Source organism: Argiope bruennichi, chromosome X2 (genome assembly GCF_947563725.1).
Source record: "Argiope bruennichi chromosome X2, qqArgBrue1.1, whole genome shotgun sequence".
Lineage (NCBI taxonomy): Eukaryota > Metazoa > Arthropoda > Arachnida > Araneae > Araneidae > Argiope > Argiope bruennichi.
In genome coordinates, this window is record NC_079163.1 from 24,566,000 (window position 1) to 24,579,625 (window position 13,626).

Consider the following 13,626-nt stretch of genomic DNA (forward strand, 5'->3'; position numbering starts at 1 on the left):
GAGCTTATTTCACATTAGGCAAGCATTTGTAAAATAAGCTCATTTATAAAAATATATTTAGAGATGGAAAAGCATATAAAATGAATGCAAATTCTTAAGGATTTGGACTATTGTTTCCTTAATTATTATAAAAACATTCAATCAAATTATACATGTGATATCTAAGTTTTAAAAAGACCTTTTCTTAAAGATTCTATCCTGATTCCTATTCAATAAATGCTGTTTTATAAATTTACAACGAATTATCCCCTAGCAAATAAGATATAGTAAATAGAACTTCTGTTTAATACTGATTGAAATTTTATATTGGTTGAAATTTATTGAAGTCTTCAGATATTATTTCATTATTGAATTGTGATTCTTCATCTATAATTTATGCTAAAAAATCCAGCAATATTGTTACAAACATTACTTCGGAATCAAAATCCAACAATTTATTTATATTTGTAATATGAAAAAATGAACGCGTTTTAATTTTCATCATTTAACTCCAATGATAAGTAAGTTGATGGCTATAACAATTTCTTACGAGTAACCGTAACCCTTTAAAGGGCCATTTTTTTCTAATCATATTATGTTAAAATATTTTTGGGCTTAAATTAGAATAAGAAAAGGGATTCATTTAGCTTATTAGATAAATTTAATTTGATTAATTAATAATTAAGTAACAAATCAAGACGCATCATTTTGTGTGAGATAAAGAATTAAAGCATCTAAGTTTCTGTCTTTCAAAAAACATTTGTCAGAACTTATGCCAACCTACATAAATTCATACAAAGATTGATAAATTTGGTGGGAAGCATACTTCCCACGGCCCTAGAAAGGGTTAAAACAAATTTTCTAAAAATGAATCATTTAATGAATAATGTCAGATTTCATTTTACATAGTTGACGGGAGAAGTTAAGGAATTTTATGCACTGCTAAGAGAATTTTCCCTCAAAATTTCCTAGTTTTCTTTTATTATGCATAGATAAAGGATATTTTAATGCATTTGGAATGTTATAGCCAAATTAATTTTGTGTCTCTGCATAATGTTTTTCTAAATGTTTCATTCATTATCTTAATAATTTTATAGATAAGGGTTATTTTTGCATATTTTGTTGCTTGTAACTAAATAAAATAATAAATTTGGCTGTAAACATTTATCTTGGTAATTTGTAATCACTGAACTGTATAACTATACATAACTAATTCCTTTACCTCTTTCGTAATTATTTAGTAATGGAAGTTGTTATTTTTGATGTAATGGATACAGTAAACAAGAACTGGATTTTTGCGAAAGATGCATGCAAAAATTGGCTGCTTGATTTTAAAAACAAATAAAATTTTATTTCAGTTTTGCATTCATTGAGGAAAAGAATTAAAGTATAAAGTAGTTTATTTTGAGCTTAAATTTCAATGGCAACAGCTGGGTTCGAATTTCAAAACTATGCTTGTTTCTTGCATCGAATATTTCTATGGAGCCATTTTTAATTTACAAATATCTAAACTAAGAAGCCTTCACTATCTAAGATTTCCAAGGAATAACGTTGATTGCTAACTGATTATTTGCAAGCCGTTGTGGAAGTTTAATCAATTCAAATTGCCATGAAAAGTATCAAAATATGAGGAAATGCATAAGAGCATTTTTATTGCTTGAAGTTGTTGGATTGGCTATCAAAACCCTATATTTACACTTGGATAAAGGGAGAGGAGAAAGAAAAATTGAAGACTCAATTTTTTGCGCTTAAATAAAGAACAATTAACTTGAGAAGAAAATTTTAAATGAGAAAGCTATATGTAGTAAAAGCAAAAGAGCCATCAAACTGATAGATAACAAAATTAGATCAGTGTAAAGATGCAAAATTTGAAAAATATTATAAACTTTTTATTTTTACTAGGATACATGTTTTTTGTCTTTGAACAATTTTCAGAAAATTTAAACTTGCCGAAAAATATCTGTAAGCCCTTTTTTATGTTATTCTAATTTTCAGAGAAGAAATAATCTTATTCTAAAACTGTTGAATATGAACTGAGCTATGAAAAAATGATGATGATGAAAATTTATTATGAAGTTAAAATTTTGTCTCAGTTATCGTGCCTCAAACATTCTTAATCGTGCCTGAATGCTTTCAAGCATATTATTTGAGATAAAATGTTAACTTTAAATTCAGTTTTTGCCATTTTTCCCACATAATAACCATAGTAAAACCATTTGAAATTGCAGAGTAACAGAATATTTCAGAATAAGATTTTTCTTTCCTCCGGGAATTCGGACATATAGAGCAGTACTCGACGAATTTTTTTCGAAAAATGATACAGACATGGACAGGAAATTTTTATCGGATATTTCCTTCTTAAATAGCACGCATTTTATTGGAATTGCAAAGTCTCTTCTAAGAAAAAAAAAATGTTTAATAAAATTTAAGTTTTTTTCTAAATTACTCATGACCTAATTACTTTAACATTCGATGACTCATTTTATAGTTTTTTTTTATTACCCATAATATTTTTACCAAAATGCTTCCTCTCAGATTAATAAACTTTTGATAAAATGCGAAAACCCGATGTATCTTCTCCCCTTCCTTCCCTTCCCTTATCCGGGTGATATCCGGGTGCCGATACAGGAAGTTATTTTAGATAGCTAATCCAACAACTATAAAGAAGAAAAATGCTTTTATGTTTGTATCTAAGTAAAATTCGATTGGATTAATAGTTTTGAACTGAAATGTCACCTATCTGCAGTATAGTCACTTTCGAAAGTGGACATTATCTTATTCACGTGAAAAGATAGACTATTTCTTTCAAAGATCGATTTTTATACTTTTATATAACTGGGAATGTAAGAAAAGTGACTTATAAAGTAAATACAGTCAAACCTATTTTGTGAGTAGATAGGGACCGCATAAAAGAAATCTCAAAAAAAATATTCCGAAACTTCATAAATATTTATAATGAATAATTTTTATAACATATTTAAAAAAATAATTTTGCACGGTGAAGGAGGACCGCATAAAAAAGAAAGTCTCACTTAGAAAATCTGTCGAAGATTTACAAAATAATGAGAAAGTGCTTTTCAAATAAAATAAATAATTAAATTACATATGGATACATTTTTTAATTTAATTTATCGATTTAAATATGCAGAAATTTTCTAAGTACATGTAATTCAATACTACTCATCATAATCCAAAAAGCGTTTTTCCTTGTCATGAACTGGTTCAAAATAACTTTCATCACATGAAAATATTAGAGATGGTTTATTTTGGAAATATATTATTTATTTTAGTTTGTAATAGTTGACGTGATATGTACATACATTAGATTACTGATAGAAAAAATTACAACCATCTTATAATCAGACCACGGAAATTCACATGCCATATAAAAAAATTGACCAAAATAAATCACACAAAAATAAAATCGCATAAAAAGGACAAAAAAAACCAGATTTGATAGTAAGTAATAAGTAACTGCATTAGAAGCAAAATGCATGCGATTCCAAATGATATACATAACAGAAGCTCTCAAGCTTCCCAAAATGTAATATTCTTTCTCTCTTCTGTAACATAATAATTAGATATTTATAGTAAAATTCATACCCGTTCTATTGCTCTCTGTGGTTTATTCATTACTTCAGTAGTAACAAAGGAACTCTTCTGACCAACGGTTATATTTCCAGCCATATACTATTTATTCGTTAGAAAATTCAGAGTGTGTTTTAGTTATTATACAGCATGATTAAATACTTCAGGTTTTTCAATTTTTTTAAAATAACAATAAGATAAGCAGCTTGCGTCCTTTGCCTATGAATATACTAACAAATTACCTGTATTAATATTAAACTTTATTTTTAAGTTTACAAACGCTCGTATTTCCTTTAATATTCGAAATATTTGCTTCGAATTTTTATATAATAATTCGCTAGCTCATTACAACATATTCTGTAAGATTTGCAAAATTTGGTTGAAAACATTGCCCGTTAAAAGCAAAAAGCAAGTGGGAAAATTTGGGATGATTCAAAAAAACCTTTATATCTTCCCAAATATAAGACTATTTTTATGAAAATTTATGTAATTATGACAAATAGCAAACATTGATGCAAATTCCAACTCATTATCAGTTCTATATAAAAGAGAAAAAAAATTATATCGGAGAACCGAAATAATTTTCTTCATCAATTTCTGGATGGTCCCTCGAACACTTTTGTGACCCTATCTTCTCTTTAAAATGTGAGTGCAAGCATATTCTTTACATGGTCGAAGTTCAAGGGCAGTTTGTTTAGTCTTTTTAGAGAAATTTGAAAAAGAAAATGTGCAAATCCGAAAGCGTCTGATACTTTTGATCTCATAGTGCATATTATTTCTTTATATGTCTGAAGCAGCTACGATGTTTGAAGTGAGAAAAAAAAGTTTCTTGAGATATCCAAAATAGAAATAGTGAGAGAAACGATGATCTATACTCAGAGTTTTTGGAAACTTATATCATAATGTTTTCGTAGAAAGTTGATATTGAAAAAAAAAAGATTTATTTTTCAGCGATATGATATATTTTAACTATCTAACCCAAGTAAAATTATTGGAAAGCCTTTTTCACTTCAGCTAAACGAAGAAGTAAATTTTTTGAATTACTAAAACCTCTTTGAAAAAAGATATTTTTAAAAAATTATTTTGGGTGACACTATAAACTATTTTCCTTCAAACATTGATTTCTGGATTTTTTTACACTTTTGAGTGCCTAACCGTTTTTATCTAATAGTAAAAATTGTTTTTTAAAGTATAAAAATTGGATCTTTTTGTATTCAATTAAATTTCAGAATTTTAAGATCATTGTATCCGTACAAAATGTATATATAAATAAATTTGACTAGTTTATATATATATTAAATAGCCCTTTATATATATATATATATAAGAATTAATTGTCTGTTTTTGAACTAAATATGAAAATTATCACTGAGAGTGTTAAACAAAGGAAGTAGATTTTCTATATTCTAAATAAATTATTTTTACAAAACTCTTTACTACAGAGTATTTATGATCATTTATCTCAATTCCTAACATCTAGATGTATCTACATCTAAAGTTTGTAAGTTTTGCCTTTTATCTCGTTATTACAAACACAAAAATTCTAAACATAGGAGTTTTATTTCATTAAAATGTCACATTCATGGTTTCATAAAGTTGATAAGACAAACAAACCAATATTATAAAACATTTCTTAAAGAAACATGCAAATATGGAACTAAGCATAACCCAAAAAATTATTAAGAATCTGAATTTAGAATGAAATATTTTTATGTTGCTTGGCGTTTTCAAAAAAATAATCTACATTTCGGATACAATATATTTGTGGAAATATCAAACAGCATAATGTGGATACTTCTAATAATTTATATATTTTATGTTTGAACAAAATTCGCCTCGTTGTCAAAGTCAAAGTTTTATTACGTTTTGAAGACCAATATATTATAGTTGGGTTTTTTTTAAATAAAATTTTTAACTCAAAATTTTATGGCTCAAAAATGCAAGTAATAAAAATGATGTTTTAATGCACGTAATAAAAATATTAAATAATTAAACTTCATCGTAATGTCATCATTCAAACCGTAAATAACTGTCAATAATTTTTAATTAAATGGGAAATATTTTAAAGCATTGGAAAACTTTTTCTACCCTTCAGATAAGAAATTGTTTTTGTCAGTGGTATTCACCCATCAAATGAATGGCTTCTTTCCCATTAAAATCGCATCTTATCTAAACCACAGTAGCAGACAAAATTGCTTTCCCAAACTTTGAAAGTAAAGAAAAAATTACTAATGGGACGAAGGCATTTTTTCTCCTCAATCTCTAGACTCACTTTCTACTGTACAAGTAAAACGGAAAAACTGGAAGGAAAAAAAACGTTCAAAAAGAAAATTCGAAAGGAAAAAATTTTTAATATGAAATTCGTTCAGCAATTCATCTTCACAGACAGACAATAATTTGCACCAGAGATTGCTCTCTTCTTCGATAAGGATGACAGAAATGATTAAATGGTCGATAAATTATATATGTGGAATCATATGGGCATACATAAATTGAAATAAGGATCCGGTTACTGTACGGTTTGGTTTCTTAAAGATAAAGGAATCACGCATTAAAATTATTATAAGATGTTTATTCAATACACACTAGAAGTTTCACGTGAATACATTTCCTTCGAAATGTCCAACATTTAAAATTTAATGGTTATCTGAAACTATAGCTGCCAAATTTGACAGATTATGAGCAGAATCATTAAAGAAATACATATCTGCTCATACAAATGTGAAACTTTTAATTTTTTTAAAACTATATTATAAATTTATAATTTCTTTTTATTACATGATTTCACTGAGTTGCATCCTTCTTTCAGTCCGCATGTCAGTTGGTGAAATATATTGAGTTTATAGTTTGAGAAGTTGATGTGTTACCTTGAAAAAGGACAAATTGATGTAATCATTTTAATGAAGTATAGCTATTATTTGTAGTATGCTTTTCTAAAAGGAATGTTCGTCATAAAGAAAAATGAATTATTAATTTAATCAAATGATAGAAATAATATTTGTAGATATTTTTTAAAAATTTGTATTGATAGAAATAATATTATCTTTTTGTAGATTTTCTGTTTGATTATTTTATTACATGTGTTTTATTAGTTAAATAACATTACATACACCCGAATATTACGTATCACATACTGCATAAAGCATTATATATGCATCTGAAATTATGCTACTCTATCAGATGGTATATTTTTAATAATATTTGTAATATTAATTGCTAACATTTTCCCATTAATCTCACAAGAATATAATTCGTTTCGGTACAACTTCAGCATTTGTAAAATTATTTCTAAAAAATTAAGAATAAAAAATTAGTTATAAATCTTTAAAAAAAGCTTTTTAATAAAAATTATAAATAGCTGAATTAAAAACTGCCTTTCCTTTTCAGTTATTTATCCTCCAATTCCAATTTCTTATCAATAATTTATGACTTTTTCCTCGACTTTTCGAAATTCTCTTAGTTTATCTGGCTCTTCTACTTCGATCATTTGATACAAATCAATCATTTCTTAATAAACTAGGGACAGAAATTCCCAATTCTTGCTATGATTTAAGGTTGATTATCAAACAAAATCATACCACAAATAGCATATATTGTTGTTGTTATATGTTATTATGCAATGCTATATGACATTATGAATTCTGTACGATACCATACGATGGTATACAATATTTATATGCTATTGTAGAAACGATAGTTTTAAAACTCCTTCATAAGTTTTGTCTGATAGATTAAAATATGTTGCTTTTTCCACCAAGTTCGAAAATATCAATTTCAACTCACTAAGTCACTCAAATAGAAAAACTTTATGATGTATATTTTGAATAATTCAATGAGTCTCCGCAAGTGCAAAGAAATAAGCAATATTATTTTTAATTCAGCTATTTAAAGAACAGAGACAGTTCTTAGTTATAAAAAGATATAACTTTACAAGAACATTCCAAAGCAATACCGGAAATTGTATAAGAAGTTAGAGAAATGAAATCTTGAATCTTTTATTCAAACAGGAAGTAAATCCAGTTAGTTTTCGTAGTAAAATAAATGGGATTTCACTGATGGAATAAATAATTTAAATATTGGCTTTGTCTACAAAACGCTGCAGCGGAAAACAAGACCATTAATCATAATTCTTTGAAAACATTTGCATTATAACAAAACACACAAACTAGTATAATTTACCAGTCAAAGAGAACTCATATTTTTTTAATGAAGTTTTGAAAGGCGCATATAAAAGATACTTCAAATATTAATTTTTCTGATGATGGATTCAATTTAAGCAAGAATTGCATACATAAAATATTCTTCTATTATCATTCTTTTTGATAATGGATTAAATTTAACAAAGGGAACCCGCATAAATAAATTCAATTTTAAACATTTTTGAAGAATTGTAAGAAAATTAATTTTATATAAAAATTGTGTGGCATATTAATACAATATTTAAAAAATTTGGAAGATCCCAAATGTTTTTATTGTTCGTCTTTATCTACTTGAATATTTCATCAAATAAATTTAGAATGCAAGAAATTGTCCTGCTTTTCTTTACAAAGAATAAAAAAAGCCGAAGGTAACTATTGCATTGTTTTCGCTATATATGAATTAAGTTTAAGGAAGAAGGTAATTCCTGCCAAATACTATTCATAGAATAATTAGTATACATTTTTTCAGTCAGAATATGATATATTTTTACAGTATTTAAATAAATGAGAAATTCCAAAAGGTTTTCAATATTTTCTCCTACTCAATTGAATTTTATATCAAAAATGTCTGGAATGTAAGAAAGGATCCTGCTTGGATTTTATAAAGGAAAGCATTCTTTTCAAAACACGGTCTCTCTATAGGTCCACTGGGAAATCTGACTGAAGAATAATAAAATGTTTAAGACCACTAAGCTTGAGGTTTTTTCCTATCTTGTATTATTTTTATTTTTTTTTTTCTTGTTCAAAAAAATGAAGACTATTTCCTACGATTCAAATGTATAAAAATATTTCAAACACACAGCCTAGAACTAGCTTTCTTTCCTTCAGGATTTGAATCTTTTAAGAATTCAAGCTTTTCTTTTCTTCTTTTTAACAAAAGGAACGGCATGTACATTTCTGAAGAATCATTTCGTCGGCTTTCATTGCTTTTTAGAGATGTTTCAGAATCAATAATTCATTCAGTTTTAAAATAAATTATAATATTTTCTGGATGGATAAAATAATCAACTATTTTATTTCATTGAATCACTTTCAAGAGCAGAATTTGCAGTTATTTGTTTTAGAAAATTTCAGTACTATTTTGCTTTTTTCATAGTTCTTACATTATTCAAAAATTAGAAGAATAAAGATTTAAAGGAATAAAAATTGCAATTGATTTTCATTAATCGAAAAAGAAATTTTTATTTAATGAGTTCTAAAGCTTCAAAATTAGTGATATGAGATTATGGATTCATAAAAAGCATATTCGTTGTATATCATTAGAGAATCAAACTTGAACTTAGCTTCATTTTTCATTAAAAAAGTTTTTTTTTCCTTCAACATAAAGACCTCTATTTATCTGAAAATTTAGAAAACTATTAATGAAGCAGATAAATGAATTTAAATTCATAAGAAATGAGTGATGATTTTGAAATTAATTAGTTCTCTAATCAAAATGAAATTAATAATAAACATTTTTCGGATAGAATTATAAACAATTTCATCGATCCAACTATTAATGGGTGACTGAAAATAATGGATTTATGAGATGAAAGGGCTTTAAATATTGCAAGTATGAGATGAACTAACTTAATGAATGATCTTTATGAATGTAAAATAGATAACTAAAAGAAAATTGGAATGGATTGCATTTGAAACATCAAATATATGTTTCTTGAAAATGTCTTTGTGAACATGAAGTTTGCCATACAGAAACATTTGAAATTTTAGTTGTTTGAGAATTTTAGTTTTAGCGGTATTTAAAACGTAAATATTTTATTAGATATTCTTCTCGTCTTTTGTTTAAAATCGAAATGGTTCGGAGCAATTTTTAAAATTAAATTAACTTAGAACAAATAAATTCTTTAATTTAGATTTTAGATACAATGAAAAACAGGATTTTTTATTAGAGGATCCTCCACATTTGTTTAAAAATTTTGGTATTCCTTTTATCTAACAAATAGTTTTGTTTCCGTCAATCGTTTCCATCAGTTTCTTATTTGCAAATACAAAAACTGAACTGTAATTTCTTCCATGGCATTTTATATTTTAAAACTTTACTTCTGGTGTAACATAAAAATTGTTATATCATCTAAAAAATTAATTATTAAAGTTTTATTATTGAAGTTTCTTGTAAAGTTTTATTAGTAAAGTATTTTAATTATTAAAGTTTTTTTTTGTTCAAAAACTGTTTAGTAGTTAGCACTAAGCCATTTTTAGATTTTTTAAAAATTTAAATTTGAAAAAACGTTGGCATTTTTGTTCCTATTTTATTATACATACAATCCGTTCACGAATCTTTTAGATGAAAGAGCGGGAAAACCCACAAAGCGAAAGATATTTCTTTCGTATATTTTTTTTAAATTTTTCTCAACATATTATATTTACATCCTTTATCCAAATATGGTATTTCATCTCATTATTATATTTTATAACAATTTAGTACACTATAATACTATACAATTTGGAAAAATATCATAGACTGTCAAAATATTTTTAAATTAGTAAATTTTCTTTTACATATCAAGCTTAATGCATTCCTTTCAAAGTTTTTGTTTACTTTTAACATAAAAATTATACATTTTTAAACTTTTATTGAATTTCCAGGTTGTAGTTGTTTCTATAATTAATAAATCTGAACTCTAGATTAATTTTAAGAGCTGAAACAATACACTTATATAATAAAATGTGATGCATGATAAGATTTACTAGAAAGTATAAGAAATTCATATTTGAACTGAATTTAAATTTGTATTAATATTCTAGTGATTCTAGTGATAAATATCAGAATTTTAAGATTTAGATTTGCAGTGGTGAATGACAATGAAAATTTTGGACATTTTACATGTTTGTGCGACTGTTATTTAAAGTTGTGGGTAAAGATGATGAGTAAAGCATTAGAAAACTTAAATTTCTAAGTAACTTAGTTACGAAAATGATAAGACTTTATTTTTGATTACTTGAATAAAAGAACGTGAATCTTTTGGTTAATTTATGCCATAACAAAGGATTAAGAAAAACAGTAAAAATTATGAGCTGTTTGTAAGCTCCCCCCCCCCTCAAAAAAAAGTAATTCAAGCAATAATGTAATACAAATTTTTTTTAAATCACTTATGACACACAAATAAAAATTTCATTTTCAATATATATTAGAGGAACACTGAACAAATATTCTACTTTGCTCCCAAGTTGACTTTAAGATTTTGTCGTTTTGGTTCAATGAATTTATATAAGAGCATTAAAATGGGTTCTTTGCTAATACCGTATAAGTATATATTATTTTTTTTCAGGTGATAATATAAGTATAAAACTGATTAAGAGCAAATTTTGATTCAATGCATTTTTCTTATTTTTACTTTTCTTACTTAAATAGAAATAGAATGTAATATTAATAACCCAATAAAAATAACAATTAATAGAAAATACTGAATTGCTTATTATGAGATTTTAGAAATTAATCAATAATAGGAAACTTCCAGCATATTTCCGCCTTGCTCAAACACTGATTCTTTTAAAGAAAGTTATTTTAGTGGAATGTATATCATTGAACGCAAGTAATTTTAGAATAGTTAAGGAAAATAGTTTTCAATAGATTTCTTTTCCCAGTATTTGATTCACTATGTAATTTATTATTCCAGAAACGAAAGATTTTCAAGATTTCAAGAAGATTTACGATTTCAGATTTTGAAGAATATAATTTTTTTCTTTTCTAAATGCCCACTTTTACTTATTTTTCTAATCATTAAAATATTCCAAATAATGTTTACTTTCAATAAAATGTATTCAATGTAAAAAGGCTCATAAAGATCTGCTGCGTAAAAGATATCAAGAATTCGAATGACATTAAAAAAAAGAGAGAGATACTTTTCCATTTCAAGTTCCAGCATTTTACCTTTATAATCTTGAATCGCTTTCATATTCATAATTACATATAAAAAAACATTTAAATCACTTTTTTTGCTAATGATGCAATCTATTCCGCACATTACATAGCGTTTTTTTTTTTTTTTTTTTTTTTTTTTCCTTTTAAAATTATGATTTACTACCTGAACAAAAATGCTACGCTTCATTTTCTCTCATGAAAATGCACAGGATATATGTTTTCACAGTAATACTTCCATGATATGCCGTTAATACATTTTTAACATTCAGCAAAGAAAATTTCTTTGTCAAATTTTTCCATAAAATATATTATCATACTGAGAAGGAATTTTTTTATAAACTTCCTCTAGAATATTTTTGAATAGCTTATTTTAATGTAAGCAATCCAACCACATTTTAATTTCATATTTATATCATTAAAAGTAAGGCTTTAAGCTATATGCTAATTTATTTATTTTTTTACTTCAACATTCTAAGTATTTTCTTGGGACATTTTTAGAGTTTATACAGTTATCAGCGTTCATATTTCACCTGTTATCTTATATAAATATATTTCTTCATTAACATAAATATAGTTTACTGATTTATTACAGATACTGTCTGTATTTTTTTTTTATCTTTATCTCCGCATTAGTTTGAAAAAGAACTTCTTTGTGTCTTTTTTCCATGATTCCAGTAAGTATTTTACATATTTCATATTTAATTTTATATTTAATTTCACTTTATTTTACGCTGTTCTCTTTAGTGTATATAAAAATCTTGAGAATATAATATATTTTAAAACTCTGGTGCTATATTTTGCTGAATTGAGTTTCTAGATTTTACTCCTTAAAAACAGGGGTTGTTTATACTGATAATAAATACTTTTTAGACACTGCATTTCGATATTTCTGAAGGAGCACTTTGTAAAGAAAAGTAAAATCGCTTACCTGTCTCGGAACTATCTTCATCTGCAAAGCTTTTATGTATGCAGAAACCACTGCAAATTATAATAAACAAAGAAAAATAATGAAAAGAATAAACATCAGATGACATTGCTGTGATAACAATAAGTGATGACAATGATCACATGAATAAAGCACCAATGAAACGATATGAACCGATTACTCCAGATATTCTGATCTGGAGCTCCTACGCCTCCAATTGCTGATCACGGTGTAGCTGAGATATCTCCTTCTTGACCGCCAAGTTGGCGCTTTCATTTGGGCGCCAAGATTGACAAAATAACCATTTTAGAAATTCTTCTCTTACGGTTCTTCTATTTCAACTGAGCTTCAACTCTGCGTTAAAATATTCTTTAACTACATATTCTGAAGTTGTTATTGTTTTTATAGGTTCGAAGGTGGTTTTTATCAGAGAACTAAAAATTGTAGAAAAATATTAAATAAAAAAATTATCTTTATTAAAATTTATTATTTTACATCTTAAACCAAAAAAAAAAAAAAAAAAAAAAAGAACAGTTCAATATTCTCATATATTCAAATACAGCATATACAGCTTTAAATGTAATATTAATCAGAAATTCCTTTAAAATGTTTGAAAAGAATAATAAAGGAAAAAGATAACGTATACTCGCGTGTTATGTGTGTGGATTAAATATACGTGTTATGATGTTTTCTTGTTATAATTATAACTGTAATTAACTGAGGAAGATATAAAAATGGGAAATCAAGAAACTTTTTTAATCATATCCCATGCATATATTTTTAAAGGTACATTTTTATCTAGTAATCTCCCCATTTGTGTCCCAAATAATTAAATACCATTCGATAAAATTTCGAGATGCAATAGTTGTATCAAAGAAGTAAAAAATATTTATTCAATCATTATATCATTACAAAGTACATGAATTAATTTTCCAAATATATCACCAAATATATTGAAATAATTTTAAATTGAATTGAATATGCATTATTTGAACATGCTTAATTCATGGATCTTAAATTTATGTTCCATGCTTTCCCACAATTTTTTTTTCAAAGATTCCTTGGACAAACTT

General features: G+C 26.0%; 1 protein-coding gene across 1 annotated transcript in view; it reads right to left on the bottom strand.

Annotated features, from left to right (window-relative positions):
* The window catches only part of LOC129960736 (uncharacterized), a 120,359-nt gene extending 107,589 nt beyond the window's left edge, over positions 1–12,770 (bottom strand). Inside the window, exon 1 of the mRNA XM_056074347.1 lies at positions 12,557–12,770. Coding sequence (XP_055930322.1) covers positions 12,557–12,662 — 106 coding nt within the window. The 5' untranslated portion in view covers positions 12,663–12,770. The remainder of the gene's footprint in view (positions 1–12,556) is intronic.
* Between the last annotated feature and the right edge of the window lie 856 nt (positions 12,771–13,626).